The sequence below is a fragment of the Cavenderia fasciculata genome (assembly GCF_000203815.1).
Source record: "Cavenderia fasciculata unplaced genomic scaffold Scf_EUAJFUG02HR96I-5, whole genome shotgun sequence".
Classification (NCBI taxonomy): domain Eukaryota; phylum Evosea; class Eumycetozoa; order Acytosteliales; family Cavenderiaceae; genus Cavenderia; species Cavenderia fasciculata.
The window spans coordinates 1,420,250-1,439,241 of record NW_004457624.1 but is presented as its reverse complement, the minus strand read 5'-3'; the positions used below and the strand labels follow the sequence as shown (position 1 = coordinate 1,439,241).

Here is an 18,992-nt window from a genome sequence, read left to right as displayed (position 1 = left end):
TATGAGGCACTGATTGGGGGAGGGTTAATGAATTGATAAGGCTGATAGCCCAAGGATAGTGGTTCCCTCCTCGGGCAAAGTATTGAAATTGTTTGAAAAACCTCTAGAGAAGTTGTGGTAAATTGGTCGCTTGAATTGGAAACAAATATTAGTTAATCAGAAATATATATAGTTTTTTTAACACAAACATTTAAATAGACAGACTGAGGTGGGGCAAAGTTCATAGGAGGAGGGCCTGAATCATTTCTCTGGTATTTTGATCTTCTATAGGCCTCAAGTAATTGTATTTCTTCATAATTAGTAACTTTTAAATAATTTTCTAATATAAATAGAAGATGATTAGTAAACATAAATAAAATGCGGTACTTTGACTTACGTTGTTGTTGTATTTGTTTATTTTGATCGGGATATGCACTTTTTAAAGTATGAATGACACCTAAACTAAAACCAAAACCATTATTGAAAAGTTCTAAATTGTTATGGGTTGTGATGTAGGAGGGAAGAATGTCATTTTTCAGAATGTATTGAATATGTGGTTGTTATTATCGAAACCGTGTTTATCTTTTAATAACTTGATCAATTCTTCTTGTGACATGTTTATAACTTGATCAACAAATAAATTTAATGTAAAAAGTTCTACGAACAAAATAAAGAAATGTTCTTCTGGTGTGAGAGGACAGGATATATAAAAAATGATGATGATGAAATGTCAGACACCAACATCTCTGATGACCCAGAAAAGATTAATTTTCAAGATCCTCTGGTTGCTGAAGTTTTGTCTTTATCTAGCATCTGAAATATCAAACTGCAATACCACCAAATTTAAGAACAACCATAGTTATTTTTTTGTTTAAATGAGGGTATTTAACAAAGAGAGTTTTGATATCATTTCCCATCCTTCTTTCCTTTCCAAACAAAAAAATATATCTATAAAATGCCAACAACTCTAGGAAAATAATCTTTTACCAAAGAAATTTTACACAAACCAAATAAATAATTAAAACTCTGCATGACATCCATTCTATTTTTATTCCAAAAATGGAAAGTCGAAATTTTTTAGTAACCATCTAATCAGGCATTTGAAAGAATATGAGCACTATATCTTTTTTTTTGAAAAGAGACAATAATAATCAAATACCAATGATTAATAATCATAATAGTAGTAGTAGTAGTAGTTTAGTAATAGAACAACATAAATTTAAAGTTATTAAAGCAGTTCTGACAAACACCTATTTAATCAGATCGATCTTTAGTTGGAGCAATAGAAACTTTAACTTTAATAACATTCTAGAGAAAAGGAATCATTCTCTGCTGTCAGAGCAACAACAACAACAACAACAACAACAACATAGTAGTAGTAGTGGTTATAATAATAATGATGCATTTGAACAACAAGATCAACTAAGGAATCATTTATTGAATATTAGACATGGATTAAACAAACATTTGTATAGTGACTGGATCTATTTACGAGATATACTGGACAACAAATACTATGCACTACTCAAAGACAAATTGAAAACAAATAGACACTTGGTGGTTGCCCAACGGGATATTGTTAGAGCCACCAAATTGATTGGTGACTTTGAAACATTTAAATTGCTCTACACTCGGTATCAAGACCTTTATACCAGTGACAAGCTACTAAAATATGCCTGCTCGCAAGGCAACATTGACATCATATCATTGCTACTTGCACAAACCAATCCCGTTAAACTGTCAACGGCCAATTGCTTTGCTGGTGCAGTCTCTAAATCTCATATCCATGTCCTCGACCACCTCTACAATAACAATGTACAGATGTTTGATCAAGAGAATCTCACCACCATCTCTGACATTAAAAATGCACAATCACAATTGATTAAAGGTATTCTAAAATCTGGATCACATGCAGTCAAAATTTGGGTTGCTGCTCGATTCCCATCGATCAGTCTCAACACTGACACAACCATCAACAGAGGACTACGTCAATCACAACAAAACGATCTTTCAAACAAGGAGTTGGCTTATAGGATACGATTTGGAGAGGTATTGTTTGCAAAGAAACCTACGTCGGTCGAAGGATGGTTCTACTTTTTGGAAGAGCTAAGTCGGCTCAAACAAGGACATCGATTGGCGTTTATAAGGGATTTATTAATAGACCGTCCTCCAGCGTGGGTTGGTCGAGAACACCCAAAATATTATCTAGACTTGGTATACCAATCGACGGTAAACCTACTGTCCAAATCAAAGTCACCATTTATAACATTCGATTCAACAGATGCGCACAATAAATATGTCAACATGGAAAGTATAATATTCAGTCGACCGGAACCTCGTGACCTAGAGGTTAGTTATCGAAGTATCCTTTTATCAGACAAGAATTACATATCAATATCATACTTTGGTAGTGGTGGTGGAAGTGAGAGTAACCTCTCCAACCATCTCACACACAATACAAATAGCGAGTTGATTGGAACGACAATGCTCAATATTCTACAGATGGAGTTGGATATTTTATGTATAAATTATTTCCATCAGTCTTTGGCACCACAAATGCTTGGACATATGAAAAGAAGAATGATGGCGACTGCTAAAGAAGAGTTGAGGAATGTGGGACACACCAAACGTGTCGTCTGCATCCTCCAGAGTTTGACAGCGTCACATCCGACCAGTTTGGTCGACCAAATATTCTTCCCAATGTTGGCGGAGTTTGGTGAGCAAGAAGACCTCGACCTTGCACTTCAGGTGTTTGGTCTACCCGCTCGAAACGAGTTTAATCACATTGTCGTCAGATCGTTGAATCGATCGCCTTTAAATCTATTTATCGACCGAACGGTCTCGAATCCGAGGAATAGCTTGGGTGTCTTGTTGGAAGATGAAATCAAAAAGTGGTTGCAGAGACTTGGATGGTTGGCGTCTGTATCGTCGATGGTTAATCCTCATCTTAGAGGGACACCACATAGTCCTATCGATGTCAAACCTGTTGGTCGTACAATAGAGTATATCATCTCGTCGGCATACTTTGCACATCCATTTTCAGTGACTACGCACGTTGAACATATTATGGCAGCTCATAGATACTCGCACAAGGATCAACTAAACCTACTTAAAATATTGTATGGTATTGGGGTGGTCAAGCCGACCGAGAGTACCACTGACCAAGACCAAGTACAGATATTCCAAAAACTACTTCGAGCAGCCATGACATCTCACAATACTGATTTGATAGACCGATTATTACAACTATACCAAAACACTAGAATCAACCTACACCTTTGCGATGAACCTGGTATGGTTCGATATGTCATAGAAAGTGCAATCTCTCGTATCGATATTGCACCTTCAAGTGGTATTGAAAAGATTGGTCGAAAGGGATCAATTGAGCTATTTGATTTGGTAGTACCAACACTCAACAATGAAAATGTTCGTATCATTCTAAATGTTGCATCACAATATGGAAGATTGGAATTGGTTAAACATATTGAATCTCAATTCCAGAATGCCCAAGACAGTAGTAGTAATAGTACATGTTACAGGCCATCAGTCTGGACAAAGAACATACATCCATCTGTTTTTTATTATTGTTTGGAGCATAGACTCGAAGGATGGACCATTGAAAACGCAGTACTCCAACTCGTCATCAACGGTCGTGTAGATTTACTAAAACAACTCATCGAAACTAGACTAGACTCTGATTACATCAAAACACACATATGCTCACTGCAACCTAGAGACTATGAAAATCTATTGATAAATGATTTCGATCGTCCCGATATGATTAAATTTATCAATACTTTAAAAAAATAGAAAATAATAAACCTGTAAATATACATACGTAATACGTACTGTTCCCAATCGATTCGAAAGATTCCACTGCGTTCCAATTACCAATTTAATCTTTAAATTAATTAATTAACTTTTTTTTTTTTCAATATTGGATCAGATCTAATGATCAATTGTGGATAACAATATTGTAGAGAACCATCATAAATCATACATTCGTGTACATATATATAGATAATAGATAAATAGAATTATGGTTGTAACAACTCAACAAATTGAAGATAAACTTCGTGCTACTTATGCCGATGCTACTATTGTAGGTTATCTTGATCGTTTTACACAAAAGTCTAATAACATTATACTAACTTATAACTTTGTCTATCCCTCTGATGATAATTAGAAAGTAGAAGATGTTTCAGGTGGATGTGGAGCAAAGTTTGATATCATCATTGGATCAGATGTATTTGATGGTGTTGCACTCTTACAAAGACATCGTATGGTAAATGAAACTATGGGTGATTTAATGAAGCAGATTCATGCTGTCAATATCAAAGCTTGGACAATGAAGCAATACAACGAGAAAACGAAACAATAATCACAACTATATATACTTAAAGAACCAATGTTGGACCAACTCAACTCTACTCAACCCAACAACATACATGTAATTAAAAGAAATCACGACCATATACTCCCACTTGCTACACTGACAACATTGGTTTGTTGATAGATATAGATATACTCTTATTTATCTTATCCTCTTCTTATTCATCCTTCCTCTTCTCGAATCAAAATCATTCCGTTCCATTTTTCTCTCATCCTTCCATCCATTTTTAAATGTGGATAGATATAAAATTAATAACCTGTATCTATTATTATTATAACGCGCTATCCCTCTATTTCATCTGGTTAATTATTGAGATATAGTATTATTATGATTATTTAATATTTATGAATGAAAGTAATAATAATAAGTTTATTGGATGAGAAGTTGTAAGGTAAAATGTCTTTGGTTGTTCTTTTTGATACCAATCTTCAAATCCAAAATTCTCTTACGGTTCATATCCTGCTTGTACATTTCAGAGAAATTATTCTTTGGTTCGTCGGTCCATCCAAGAGCCTTGTATCTACGAATGACGCTGTGGATGGCTTCTTGTCTCTTGTCTGGTGTAGTGTATCTTTGTTTGTAGTATTTAGCATAGTCACGATGTCCAATAGTGGTTCCGTCTGGTAATACCAATTCATGATCAGAAACAATAATCTTATTCTTAATGTTACTAAAAGTAAATAAATAAATAAATGATTAATATAAAAGGAATAAATAAAACAAATATAATATTATTAATATTAATATTATTATTAACATACTCTTGATTAATTTCTTCATCGGGATTGGAAGGATCAGCATAAGATTTAGAGAAATCATAATATTCCAAATATTCTTCACTGTCTTCTTCGGTTTCATAATTCATCTTGCAATGACTGAGGTCGACCATGTGTTGTTGAACGGCTTCCAAAGTATGTATTTTACGTCCTCTACCGTTGCAATATAAACAGATATTACCAACATTGATCTTATCACTGCAGAATCTAATTAAACCTTCGAGATCGACCAAGTATTCGATATCTGGAATAAAGAAACTATGTACCTTTGCCATATGCTTTACATTGTTATCAAGACTCTTGCAAACCTTTGTACAGAATAAACAATGCTCAATTGGGAGTTTTGGTGTATTCTTGATCTTTTCTGCAATCTTGGCTTCATATTCTTCTTGCTATAAAAGTATAGATAGGGTAATCACATTTGTTAATATATTTATAGTTTGTTTGATAGGTCCTTTAGACATACAGTTTCATTGGCAATCTTTTCCTTTTCTTCATCGGTCATTGGTTTCTTTACTCTAACCTTCTTTTCAGTGGCACCTGATGCTACAATATCCTTGTGTTTCTTTGAATCAATATGTTGTTTGTATGGTCCCTCTGATGAGAATGATTTACTTTAAAAGTGTAATAATAAAAGATAGATTGAATGTGTGATTAATAAACTTGATAGAGAGAGAGGGTTGTACAACCTTCCTGTGTTATTGCTACATACTTGCAGAATCTACATTCAAACTTGGTTGGTTCGGCAGTGGCAGCCTTTTCTTCTTCCTTTTTGGCAGCTTCAACCTTTGCAAGGAAGGTTTCATAGGTTACTGGTGGTAAATCCAATACCTTTCTCTTTAAGTTGAATCTATGTAATTCAGACTTGTAATGTACTCTTTGATCTTCGACTGTATCGAATAATACTCTGCAAGAGATACATGTGAATTGTTCACCTTGTTCTTGTTGTTGTTGGGTATCCATGATATATGATATGATGTGATTAATGCTGTTGATATATATAAATTTATAGGGTTTTTGGTAATACAATTATCTATGTTTGTTTTTAAAAAGACAAAACAAAATTAAAGAGGAAAAAGGTAATAAAAAAAAGGATTGTTTCGTTCGTGTGTTTGTCAAAAATAATCGATTTTAATTCTTTTTTTTGTTTTTGGTCTGAGGAGGAAGAACAGAAGAATGGCTTCTCCAACCCGCACGCGCAAACATTTAATATAACAATCTTGATTATAAGCATATCCAAACTCTATCTATGGTCACCCGAATATGCCAATCGCTCATTCGCTTTCTCTCTATATGATAACTAGTTAATTTCTTTTTATATTACTTGCCTACCCCTGCGACTTTCTTTTCACTCATGAGTCAAATCACTTGTCATGACTTAAGTTAACTTTACCCCATTGTGTCATGTTATATTAATAAATCTGTGATGAGTATACTACTACTGAATAAGGTTGTTGGAGTGAGTCATGATGTAAAATTAAAATTTTTGTTGAAGTCCACACCCTCAGAATGAAATGAAATGAATGCTCACCACCTCTTCAATGTGTCAAAGATATTAATAATACAAACAAATAGAAGAGAGAGAGAGAAAAGAGAGATATGGGTATCTGTAAATGTAAAAAGAGATCAGAGGATTTTTGTTATCAACACAAGAAGTTTATTTGTGAGACTTGTGTAGTACCTGATCATCCTGTCGTATGTATCAATCACATATCACCACGATATGATTAGTGATTGTATTCTCTCATTCTAATTACATCATCTACATTCACAAAAAAGTGTCATATAGGATCATATGTAAATTGGTTAACAGACAGTGAATTTGAAGAGAGCGTATGTGGAATTTGTAAAGGAGAAGTAACAAGTGACAATTCAATACGTTTATTATGTTATGGTAAATCTTAAATCTAAAGAACAACAACAAAGAACAACAAAGAGCAACAAGGATGATGCTAATATCTATCTTGATATTTGATATTATTTAGATTTATTTCATCCAGAATGTATAGATGTTTATGCAAGTACATTACCACAAACAACAGCTTTGGCAGGATACTCTTGTCCAAGTTGTAAGAAACCAATATTACCACCATCAGATAAAGTTGATCCATTATCACAAAGCATTAGAAAGGCATTTATGTTGTCATCATGGGCAGACTCTATATTAAATATATCAGGTGGTGGTGGAGGTGGCGGGAAATATACAAATGGACCTGCATTGGCATCATCAATATTGTCACCAACTGGAAGTAGTGATGGATCATCACCACATAATATTAACGCAAAACAGTCATTGACCAATGGAATCAATGGTCACAATGATTACTATACATCTCCAACCTCCTCAACAACATCTATCAATAATTCATTATTAGAGGAAACACCTCCATTATCACATCTTAACAACAATCCATACGGATTGGCTATACGTAAACCTCAACAACAGCAACAACAACAATCAACAGAAGCCATCATAAACATGGGTGAAAATAATCTCCAAGATGAAGAAGAGGATAAATATAACAAAAAAATATTACCATTACAAAGTTTAATGAGGTAACTAAATCAAAAGACAAAGAGAGAAAGATAAAGACAAAGACAAAGAATATAGATATTAATATTTAACTTAATATTATTTCTTTATTTAGATTTAAACAAGAAAATCAAAAAACATTTTATATTATCGTGGCAATTATTTGTATATTAACTTTTTATGTATTTTCTAAATTTAATAGTAGTACTTTACCAGATACCAACTCACCACCAACAACTCCACCAATTCAAGGTGGTCAAGGAAATAATCCTGATGAATAATTAATTTAATAATATTAATATTAATAGAATAATAGAAATAGAATAATAAAATAATAATAATAATTAGATACAAAGATAATAGAATTATAATTATAGTAGTAGGAGTAGAGAATATTCATATTGTGGGATTATTTATTGTTATTTGTTTGTTTGTTATTTGTTTAATTTATAATCTATCAATTGTTGATATACTGAGAATTCCCTTGGTATCTTTTAGATATTGAACAGAAGGAGATGAAGGAGGTGAGAGGATAAGGGAAGAAGATTGTGATGCTTTTAATCTAATAATACATGATCCCTTGGATGACGATGCTACATAAATATTTCCACTACTGTCCGAGTATGCCATCCCGTTAAACGTATTAAACGAGTTGTGTGAAGAAAAGGTTGGAAGGGTTGATGGCGACGCAAAAGGAGGAGGGAGGAGAGTAATGGTTGGGATAATTGGCATTGACGCTGACATGGTAGTCATACTAGTACTGGTACTGGTACTAGTAATACTACCTTCTTTAGATGCCATCCATTGTAGTATAGGTGATGGACTGCTATTTGGTGTACTACCATTACTATTACCCAAGTTGACAACATTATCTTTTTCAAATCCACCACTTCCATTGAGTAGAGTAATTGGTGCGTTGTTGTTAATAATCATATTTACATTTGAAGAGGAGGAGGTGTTTAGAGAGGAAGTTGGAATTGATTGAATTATATTACCATTGATCAGTGTTCTAATTTCAATTAAAGCACCTGATATAGCAACAATATAATTGGGTAGTAGCAATAGACTTGATGGAATACTACCCCATTTCAAGTCATAGGTACGGGTTCGCGTACCACGCTCGTTGACAAAGAACCCAATGTTGTTGAAACACAGCAACACCTCTTGAGCAGACGTGCAGAGTGCCATGACAGGCTCAGAATCCACCTTTCGATAGAGGTCTTTAACCATGCCTGTAAACATATCGACCAATAAAAATTGAGATGACACTCCGACACACACCATACCCGGGCCGACACTACACATAGTTTTGATGATTTGATCACTCGGTATACTCATCACCAACTCTTTGTTTTTGACAAATTGGTTACGACACCATTCAAACTGGTAGATGGTCTTGCGTACGGCCACATACAGTAATGTGATTCCACTGTCATCGTCGTTTTTGGTGTATGCATACTCTGTACATCCCTTGGTATCGCTCAATCTCTTTGCTGACGGCTCATCCGAGCTACGATCCGGGAGACGCTGATCGACACGGTGACGATAATATGTCATAACACCAATCATATCATACACATGGATACCCTTTGGTGTCAATGCAATCAAAACATTTAATTGTTTTATAAATGTTAATTTTGATACATCCTTGATTGACATTACTTTTTGATAAGTTGGAGGTTCTAAAAATAATACATATGTATTAGATTCATTCATTCATTTGCTTTGATGTATATATTCTATAGTCATACCTTGTGAATTACTATTTGTTTTAAAAATAAATATGGCCTCATTTGTTGCAAATACTAATATACAAATTGAATCTTCAGATTCAACAACATCCAAACAATTAATACTATCATTATAATTTCGAAGTAATATTTCTGTTTCAAATATCTAAATAAATAAATAAATAAATATATATGTTAATATATATATATATATACATATAATATTGGTATTATTTGAACATACAGCAGGTCTTGATAACATATTTTTAAGAGTTGAACTTAGAGGATTTTTAACGTATTCTTTTTCTTTTAATTCCTTGCCAATCATAATATTGTTACCAGATGCCGATCTTCTTCTTGGGATGATAGAGGATTGATTGTATTTGTCATAGATGTTTTGTAGTTGACCTTGGAAGGTTCTTTGAATGATTTTTGAAAATGAAGATGATTGTAGGGCCGCTCTTTGTCCGTTGATTAGTTTGGCCAATAAAAAGTTTTTAAAAGAATCACCTTTTTGGAAATAACTAGGGTTTGGTACTTTTGGTCCAAACGTTGCAATTGTATTTTTAATTATAAATTCTACTTTATATCCATCATCTCCTTGTGGTTTTACCATTGCAAAAATATCTAACAAATCAAATCAAATCAAATTAATTAGTACTGACTGTAAAGTAGCTACTCTATGTATATATTATTATCTTGGGATTGTGTGCGTGCGACATACGATTAAATTTTGAATTTACAGATGATGGATCCCAAGAAATGACATCGTCATCAGTTTCAGCATCATAAAATATAATCATAACAATATCATTTCCAAGATGTCTTTTTCTATCCAATTGACATTGTACCATAGTACTATTACCATTTAATGGTGTTGGTTCGAGATGTCTTTGTTGTTGTTGTTGTGAACTATTACCATTTAATGGTGTTGGTTCGAGATGTCTTTGTTGTTGTTGATGTTGTGAACTATAAACTTGCATATATGGTAACATGGTTGATACGTGAAACATAATTTGATAATCATTCCATGTTGTAAAAATTGATTCTTTTCCTGTTGTATCATCTAAATAAATAAATAAATAAATAAATAATCGTGTGTCAATATACATATATAGGTATATTATATGTATATATTTATATGTATGTATTATATATACATACTAATAACATCTAAACCACCACGAAAACCTTTAAAACCATTTAATGGTATAGTATCACCAAGATTCTTTAAAAATTCGTGATATCTTTCACTACCTATACAATTGTCATAGAATTGATCTTCGTGATTCTGACCGGGTTTTGCCAAGAGTATACCAAATTTGTATGATAGTTCGGTTTGAGTGGATTCCAATTGTTTAAAGTCTTGAAGTAGTCCAGGTGTTTCAATCTCTTTTACCTTTTTAATGATGAGATGAGGTGCTGTCTTTTTTATCAATTCCGATGGAGATAATGTATGTTTGGGTCTTGCATGGAACATTTGTCTTTCGATACCAGTAGTTGTAAATACAATAATCTTGTAGGAATAATCACCATTTTCAGTATGTTCCTTTAATACAGATGCTCCAAACACTTCTAATACTCCAGTTCCAACTCCAGACACTTTGTCAATAGTTTCAGCTGTTCCTAAAAAATTGGAATGTTCTAAACAAAATTAAATAAATAAAGTAGAGTCAATAAATGGTCCAATCAATCAATCAATCGGTTCAATACTACTATATTATAGTATAGTATAGTATAGTCGAGTACATACTCTTTCCCAAGAAATAAGTGAAATACCATAATACACATTCCTCTGGATTTTCAATGACGGCATCGATACCGATTGAATCATCAGACTTGTCCAACTCTGAACTCTTACCATCTTCGAGACGCCAAAGCCTAGACGTATACCGAGGTGAGTTCTCCAATGAACTACTTGTACTACTACAACTTGCGTTTAACATTATATCAATCATGTCCTCTATTATCTGTCTACTTGTGCTACTGATATTACTATTTACAAATAATGATTCGTTTTACTTTGTTGTTGTTGTTGTTGTTGATGTTGATGGCGTACATGTACACAGCTGAGTTAAACAAACAAACAAACAAAAAGGGAGTCAACTGATCTATCAATCGCGTGAGTGTGATGGTGAGTTTGAACTTATCTCTCTGTCCCTGGATCCAATAGACTATATAACTATATAACTATGACTATGACTATGATTCTTGATTACACGATACACACGAATGCCTTACTGCGGAGAAAGTTTCGTGGTTGATTGATTTGGGGACAAGTTGTAATAAAAAGTTTTTTTTAAGGGAATGGTGTGAACCAATAGCGATGTTTACAATAAAACAAGTGAGTGAGCGAGATGGGATGGGAGTTTGTTTGTTTGTTTGTGTAAGCTCTCTTTTCGTTGGTGATTAAATGATTGGTTGGGGCGGCCCGTTTGTTTGATGGATGGTTGTCAGTGTTCTGCTAAACATAGACCCGAACGTTAATTTATAGACTGACTCGAATATCTCTCTCTCCTCTCCTCTTTAATATTATTATTCGTCGACGGGTGGGTGTGGTGGTGTGAATACGGAAGGAGTGGATAAAGTTGTTGTACAACTTGTGTCTATATTATTGCTTGAATTAAATTAAAAAGATATTAAATATTAAATAAACAACAACAACTGACTATTATTGAGTGTCAATTTTTGTTGTTGTGAACGGTAACGGTGGATGCAAAGGAAGATTTATTGTTGTTGTTGTTGTTGGTTAGTATCAAAGTTTTGATGATGCATGCGCGCAGGTGATCATAACAAGTTTGTTTGCATCGGTCGCACTCCTCTCCTCCTACTCCACCTACTCATCTTGCGTCTCTCCTCTCCTTTCCTTTCCCTGCTCTCATCTGACAACGATCATCATCATCATCATCAACAGCAACAATAATAACTCCATCATCCATCCAAAAAATTTTAATCCCCTATGTGTGTTATCTGCCACACATTTTCTTATCGCGATGATGGCAATGGTGGTAGTGGTGAGTGGGTGGGAGGAGTGTGCTTGCTTGTGAGATCAAAAAGTGGGTGATGCAACGTGATAGGATCTGTTTCCTTCCTCTCTCCCCAAGGATGTGTTTCCATCGATAAGTGAGAGCGGGCGAATTAGTTTAAATGTGTTTGATGGGTTGTGTGTTTGTGGAAACATTATTTTTTTTAAATTGATTGTTTTGATTTCAACGGTTGAAAATAAGAATGTCCAAACATGGAAAAATGAGTTGGTTGAATATGGTACAATGTATAATTAGTATAACCTAATTGCTCAACATCAATATGGATGGTGGTATGGATTGGATGGATGGATTGATGGATGGATGTTAATACCAAGATTAGATTTTGAAAATCTCGGTGTATTGTGCATTCTAAAATCCCATCAATCCAATCAATCCCATCAATCCGATCGGTGATTCAAACTTTTATCCATCCATCCAATCCAGTCCATCCATTGAAAATTAATGAATATATGGTCTGATGATCTTTTGTGTTTGACTATTGTTGATTGTTAACAAACTAGTTTGGAAAGTTTATTGATTTCCTTCTTTCTTTCTTTTTAAATATTCCTCCCAATTTGTTGATCCTTTTTTTTTCTTTTTCTTTTTCTTTCTCTTAAACTACCAATCTATAATTTAATTAATTAAATAAACATTAATAAAAATGATCCTAACCTATTATTATTATTATTAAAGTACATTACCTATAAGTAATATATCTACCAGCAGTTTCAGAAGGTCTAATAATCTTTACTACATCACCTCTAGCCAAACCAAAGTATCTTGCAACGGGATCATTCATTTGAACACGTGGCAATTGAGTTTCTTTCATTTTGTATCTGGTGAGAAGTTCTTTCTTTTCTTCTTTGGTTAAGAGTATATGCTTTGGTACAAGTTGGTGATGAGTGATGTTGACAAGGAGCTCGGCTTCGTTGAATTGCTCGAGAACGATCTTTTTAGCCTGTGAGAACTCTGACAATGCTTGTTTGGCAAATGCTGTCAAGTTTGATTGCACAATGATGATGGCACGGTTACCGCCGTGTGGGCCTTTCATCTGATCGACAAACTTTCTGATTGGTGTAACACCAACCTTTACATCTGCCGGGAAAAATGTAAATATTCTATCTGCTGCATCATCCTTTTTATTATAACTTGAATTTAAGTGTTCTCTAGAGTTGTTATGTCTACATAAACGCAAACAAACAAACAATTACAAAAAAATGAATGAGTTAGTATGTATACATAACTCTCTATCTCTCTCTCTATAGTAGTAGAACTATCTATCTATCTATCTCCCTCTATCTAATAAGATAGTAGTTCTACTACTCTATGTGTTTGTTATGATAGGTACGCAGTGAAGTCTTTCTTAAAATCTTCTTTGGTGAGTTCCAACTCGCTATTTGTAATCATGTAGCCTCGGTCGGACAACATTTGTAAGATAGTCTTACGAATATGATAGAGTCTTGTACCTTCATCCATTTCTTTAGTATTTTATGTATGTATGTATATATGTAGTGTTGTTGAAAGATGATGATAATGATGATCTGACTGAAAGAAAGTTATTTAATATCTAATCTAATCTAATCTTCTCTTAGTCGATGATAAATTTAAAATAGATTAAGTAACAAGTAATAACACAATCGTCGTCGACAGTGGAGAGGAGTGGTCGTAGGAAGGCGCGTTGCACAATCTCAGTCTCGTTTCGTTCAACCAAACAAACAAAACAAAGAAAATAAATTGAAAAATAAAAATTTTGAACTCTCCAGCTCCCCAATGAGGATAGTGAATTCAATACACAAACAGCAATATATATAAATTTATATTATTTTGACACCACAAAGAAACAAACAAACAACAAACAACAACAACAACAACTCTACCATTGTAATATTTATACATATCTGGTGATTGATTGATCGATTAAACATACATATTTAATATTTATTTAATCAAACCAGAAAAGGAAAAGGAAAGAGTAGATCATAACCATCATAAACAAACAAAAAAAAAGATTAGAGTGTAATAGTAGTATAGTAGTATAGTATAGTATATTTATCATTGGTATAAAAAGTACAACATCATCATCATGTCAATCAATATAGATGCTGTAAAAACCTATATCAAGAAGGGGTAAGATAGACAGACAGACAGACAGAGATATATAATAACATTCAAATCAATTATTTGTATTAACCTCAATCAATCATATATATAACAGTAAGGACGCAGTTCTCAATACTCCAGAGATTGAAAGAAAAGTAAAGGATGCCACATCAAATGATAAATGGGGTCCAACAGGTACTCAAATGCAAGAGATATCAAGAGCTTCATACAGCTAGTAAGTAATAGTTTTAGTATAAAAGGAGACCGACATATATATTACACCTCCGTCTCTGCCTCATATGAGGACATGTGATGTGATGTTGTTCAACAGGTCATATTCATATAAAATGATTTTTAACATTTTTTTTTTGTCCAAAATTTTACTCCTTCCCCCAGTGAATGTTTCCCAATTATTATGGGTGTCATTTGGAAACGTATCAATGATCCAGGAAAATATTGGAGACATGTATACAAGGTAAATATGAATGAATGAATGAATACTTATAGTTGGATAAAGAACATACACTAATCAGTCATAATATATATATATCTAGTCATTATTGTTGATTGATTATTTAGTTAGAAATGGATCGGCTCAAGTCATTCGTGATTGTCGTCATCATACTATGGAGATCAAGACATTGGTCGAGTTCCAATACATAGAAGACGAAAAGGACGTTGGTCTGAGTGTAAGAGAACGTGCCAAGCAAGTGATCGAGCTTTTACACGACGATCATAGAATCAAGGACGAACGTGACAAGGCCAAGACCAATGCAAACAAATATGTTGGAATTGGAAATGACAGCAGAGATCCAATGGGCTATGGTTCTAGTGGAGGTGGTGGCTATGGTGGCTACGGATCTGGTGGTGGTGGCGGTGGCTACGACTCTGAAAACTATGGTGGTGGCGGTGGTGGCCGTGACTCGTATGGTGGTAGTGGTCGTGACTCGTATGGTGGTAGCGGCCGTGACTCGTACGGTGGCAGCGGTGGTGGTGGTCGTGACTCGTACGGCGGTAGCGGCGGCGGAAGCAGAGACGGAAGAGACATTTACGGACGTGAGATCACCTCGTCTTCATCACGCGATTCGCCATATGGACGCGAGAACAACTCAACTACAACGTCATCGTCCTATGGAAGAGACTCTCCATACGGCGGTGGTGGCAGCAGCAACAACAGAGATTCATACGACAGAGATTCATATGGTGGTGGAGGTGGTGGAGGACGATACGACAGTCCCGCCGACGACTATAGCAGAGGTAGTTCATACGACCCCTACATTGAAAAGAAGACTTCATCGAGCGGCGGAGCTGGCAGTAGAGGTAGAGGTAACAGTACCAGCAACAACAACAACAACACAAGCAGCAGCAACAATAACAACTTTGACTTTGACGATGAGGGAAGCACTCCACAAAAATCGCGTCCACGTGCTGCCAGTGGCAGTGGAGGTAGTGCCCCAAGACAACAACAACAACAACAGCAACAACAACAACAACAACATAGAGACAGTCCACAATTAATCGATTTTTCAGATCCAACCCCACAACCCAAACAAATTGTATTCGATCCACTTGCTGACGGAGGAGGTGGTTTCCCACAACAACAACAACAACAACAACAACAAAACAACAATCAATTTGGACAATTTAACCAATCATTCAACCAACTTTCCATTCAATCAAATCCAGATCCATTCCCAAATACTAATCAATTCGGCCAACAATCACAACAATATGGAGGTCAAAACAACAACAACCAATTTGGTGGTTTCCAACAACAACAAGGTGGAAATAGAGATCCATTTGCAAAGGGTAAAAATAATATATTAATATTCACTCCAACAACACTTTAAACTAATTAATTATTTTTTCTTTTATAGATGAATTTGGAGATTTTAATACAGTTTCAAACAAGGATTTCAATCCATTTGATCAACCATCTGGTGATTTTAACAATCAATTGGCTCCAAACAATAATGGTCCAAGCAATCCAAACGATCCATGGGCCAAGAAGGAATTGTTTGATTTGTCCAATCTTGGAAAGGGTGGTGCTCAACCAACTGGCGGCGCTATTGGCAACAATAACATCAACAATCATGCAAACAATTCAAAGACTAGATCAATGCCAGCTAGATCCACAAACGGACCAATCACTAGCGCAGGTAGCACCATCACTAGACCACAACCCATGAATATGGGAGGTGGCGGTATGGGCGGACAACCAATGATGGGTGGTGGCGGTGGAATGAACCAACAACCAATGATGGGAGGTGGCGGAATGAACCAACAAAGACCAATGGGTGGACAACCAATGATGGGTGGAGGCATGAACCAACCAATGATGGGCGGCGGTATGAACCAACCAATGATGGGTGGCGGAATGAACCAACCAATGATGGGTGGTGGAATGAACCAACCAATGATGGGTAATGGTATGGGCCAACCTATGATGATGGGTGGTATGGGTCAACCTATGATGATGGGTCAACAACAAAGATTCTAAAAAATACCAAACAGCACACACACAAAACAAAAATTATAACTACAGCCAACAATAATTGCAACTATTTAATATTAATAATATATATCATAATCATTATTCATAATAAAAAAATTCGACCTTTTTTAATAATAACTAGTATTATTATTTATACTTTCGGGTAGAGAGTTTGAAGTTTATTATTATTAAAAATATATATATATATATATTTACAAAGATCAATATACATTATTATTATTAGTTTAAAGGTAAATCAAGGAATAATTTAATTGCATAATTTATAACCAATGATCTGAAATATTTTTTGGACCTTTAATTGTTTTGACCAACTTTTCCATTACAGTTTTCTTACGAACTGGATCTTTATATTTACCACCAGGTTTAAGAGCAAATGGAATAGCTTGAACATCGCTTGCTTGTCCTTGATAATTAATCTTATTCTTTAAAAATTCAGATCTTATTCTATTGTTTGTTAATTTCTCTCCAATCAATGTTCTAATTTTATCATTTGTTTCGTCTGTTTAAAAAAAAAATATATATATTAATATTTAATTATCCAATGTAATCTAATCAATTTTTACATACACTGAAGAGCAGCCTGAAAATATTGAATTGATAATAGATAAAGTTGGATAGCTTTTCCAAAATTGTGAATATCGTCTTCTTTGATGGCCTCTGATGTATAGTTGATCGCCATATCAATAAACTCTGAGGCATTGGATGATAATTCTATATTGTTGTATGCTGACATATCGATATCGTCAACTTGTGGGAATGGAACATCCGATGAAAATGTATTGGAGGAGGAGGAGGATGTTTGAGATATATAGAATGGAGAACTCTTTAATTGCTCTGCTCTTGATTGATATTCTTGTTTCTTTTGTAAAAATTGTAATCTATTTTCAATCGATTGTTCAACTATAAATATATAAACAAACAAACAAAAAGGTGTTAAGAGTAAAAAGAAAAGAATATGGTTCTTTGTTTTGATTCCAACAATACATACGTAATGATGCTTCATGTAAATATTCAGATGATTTTTGGTAATTATCAACTGCATCTGCTATTCTATTCTCTGATTCACATTTAACTCCCATATTGGCATGATTCAATGCATTTTGAATTAATTGACTAAATTTGTTTGAAATGAAAGGTTAATTAATAAAAGTATTTGAATGATGATTGTTATATATATATATTACCATACTCTTTTGACATACGAGAAGGAGGTGATGAAAATGACGATGAAGATTGTAATGGTGGAAGTGAAGGAAAAGAGTCAACTGATGATGATGAAGTAGGAGAAGTAGCAGATAGAGGAGAAGAGGTCATTGTCGGAGCATGCAAGTTTAATGAACTCTTGAGATAGTCTACACGTTTAGTGTACTCTTGTATTTTCTGGGACAAGAGTTCACGTGTTTGGGCATCAACTCCTCCACGATCGAATATCTGACGAAGATGTTCTATTGCCAATGCATATACTGAAATGGCTTCTTGTTGTTTGCCACTATTATCAAGTGACACTGCTTTCTTTACTAGATCTAATGCTCCTTGTATTGTTGCCATATCTTTGATTGATTGAATAAATAGTTGACTATTTATCTCTTTCGTACTTTACTCTTTTATCGAATACGACCCTTTCAAAAACTCGAGTAAGAGATGAATGATAATATTAATTAAGCAATTTAAAGCTTTGTACCCGTTTTTGTCAACTCTTTGAAACCTTGCACAAAAGCAGCAAAAACCCATCGAAATTCAATTTTTTTTTGTCTCATTGTTATTAATTCCAAATTAAATATATTTATAACCCTTCGCAGCGGTATTATAAGAATTCTTCAGAACTCAAGTCAATCGTGGTCAACAACCGTACTATTAGTCTAATAGTAGGAAGAGTATAGTATAGTATAGTATCTTTTGTGACTTTTAGAAAGGTAGATATTCATTCATTATAGCGTAAG

General features: G+C 34.3%; 8 protein-coding genes across 8 annotated transcripts; 4 read left to right on the top strand and 4 right to left on the bottom strand.

Moving 5' to 3' along the window:
- Positions 1-152: 152 nt before the first annotated feature.
- On the bottom strand, positions 153-595 carry DFA_11567 (uncharacterized protein; the record flags this gene model as incomplete). Its single annotated transcript, XM_004350463.1, has 3 exons — positions 153-319; positions 377-436; positions 553-595. 3 exons carry the CDS (start codon positions 593-595, stop codon positions 153-155), a joined length of 270 nt encoding a protein of 89 aa, XP_004350514.1.
- A 60-nt stretch (positions 596-655) lies between these two features.
- DFA_11566 (uncharacterized protein) lies at positions 656-4,602 on the top strand (the record flags this gene model as incomplete). Its single annotated transcript, XM_004350462.1, has 8 exons — positions 656-777; positions 1,119-2,290; positions 2,482-2,500; positions 2,931-3,633; positions 4,007-4,081; positions 4,166-4,293; positions 4,383-4,429; positions 4,502-4,602. The coding sequence occupies 8 exons, from the start codon at positions 656-658 to the stop codon at positions 4,600-4,602; spliced, it is 2,367 nt and encodes a 788-aa protein (XP_004350513.1).
- Positions 4,603-4,741: 139 nt separating this feature from the next.
- Positions 4,742-6,111, bottom strand: DFA_11565 (C2H2-type zinc finger-containing protein; the record flags this gene model as incomplete). Its single annotated transcript, XM_004350461.1, has 4 exons — positions 4,742-5,042; positions 5,134-5,540; positions 5,615-5,762; positions 5,861-6,111. 4 exons carry the CDS (start codon positions 6,109-6,111, stop codon positions 4,742-4,744), a joined length of 1,107 nt encoding a protein of 368 aa, XP_004350512.1.
- Positions 6,112-6,747: 636 nt separating this feature from the next.
- On the top strand, positions 6,748-7,962 carry DFA_11564 (uncharacterized protein; the record flags this gene model as incomplete). Its single annotated transcript, XM_004350460.1, has 3 exons — positions 6,748-6,847; positions 7,134-7,704; positions 7,797-7,962. The coding sequence occupies 3 exons, from the start codon at positions 6,748-6,750 to the stop codon at positions 7,960-7,962; spliced, it is 837 nt and encodes a 278-aa protein (XP_004350511.1).
- Positions 7,963-8,128: 166 nt separating this feature from the next.
- DFA_11563 (RapGAP/RanGAP domain-containing protein) lies at positions 8,129-13,913 on the bottom strand (the record flags this gene model as incomplete). Its single annotated transcript, XM_004350459.1, has 8 exons — positions 8,129-9,363; positions 9,433-9,577; positions 9,656-10,038; positions 10,136-10,477; positions 10,576-11,055; positions 11,165-11,406; positions 13,139-13,618; positions 13,786-13,913. The coding sequence occupies 8 exons, from the start codon at positions 13,911-13,913 to the stop codon at positions 8,129-8,131; spliced, it is 3,435 nt and encodes a 1,144-aa protein (XP_004350510.1).
- Positions 13,914-14,520: 607 nt separating this feature from the next.
- On the top strand, positions 14,521-14,773 carry DFA_11562 (uncharacterized protein; the record flags this gene model as incomplete). The annotated part of the gene is made up of 2 exons (XM_004350458.1): positions 14,521-14,564; positions 14,653-14,773. The coding sequence occupies 2 exons, from the start codon at positions 14,521-14,523 to the stop codon at positions 14,771-14,773; spliced, it is 165 nt and encodes a 54-aa protein (XP_004350509.1).
- A 179-nt stretch (positions 14,774-14,952) lies between these two features.
- Positions 14,953-17,037, top strand: epnA (epsin; the record flags this gene model as incomplete). Its single annotated transcript, XM_004350457.1, has 3 exons — positions 14,953-15,012; positions 15,092-16,346; positions 16,415-17,037. The coding sequence occupies 3 exons, from the start codon at positions 14,953-14,955 to the stop codon at positions 17,035-17,037; spliced, it is 1,938 nt and encodes a 645-aa protein (XP_004350508.1).
- Positions 17,038-17,312: 275 nt separating this feature from the next.
- DFA_11560 (uncharacterized protein) lies at positions 17,313-18,600 on the bottom strand (the record flags this gene model as incomplete). Its single annotated transcript, XM_004350456.1, has 4 exons — positions 17,313-17,551; positions 17,620-17,952; positions 18,041-18,165; positions 18,242-18,600. The coding sequence occupies 4 exons, from the start codon at positions 18,598-18,600 to the stop codon at positions 17,313-17,315; spliced, it is 1,056 nt and encodes a 351-aa protein (XP_004350507.1).
- Between the last annotated feature and the right edge of the window lie 392 nt (positions 18,601-18,992).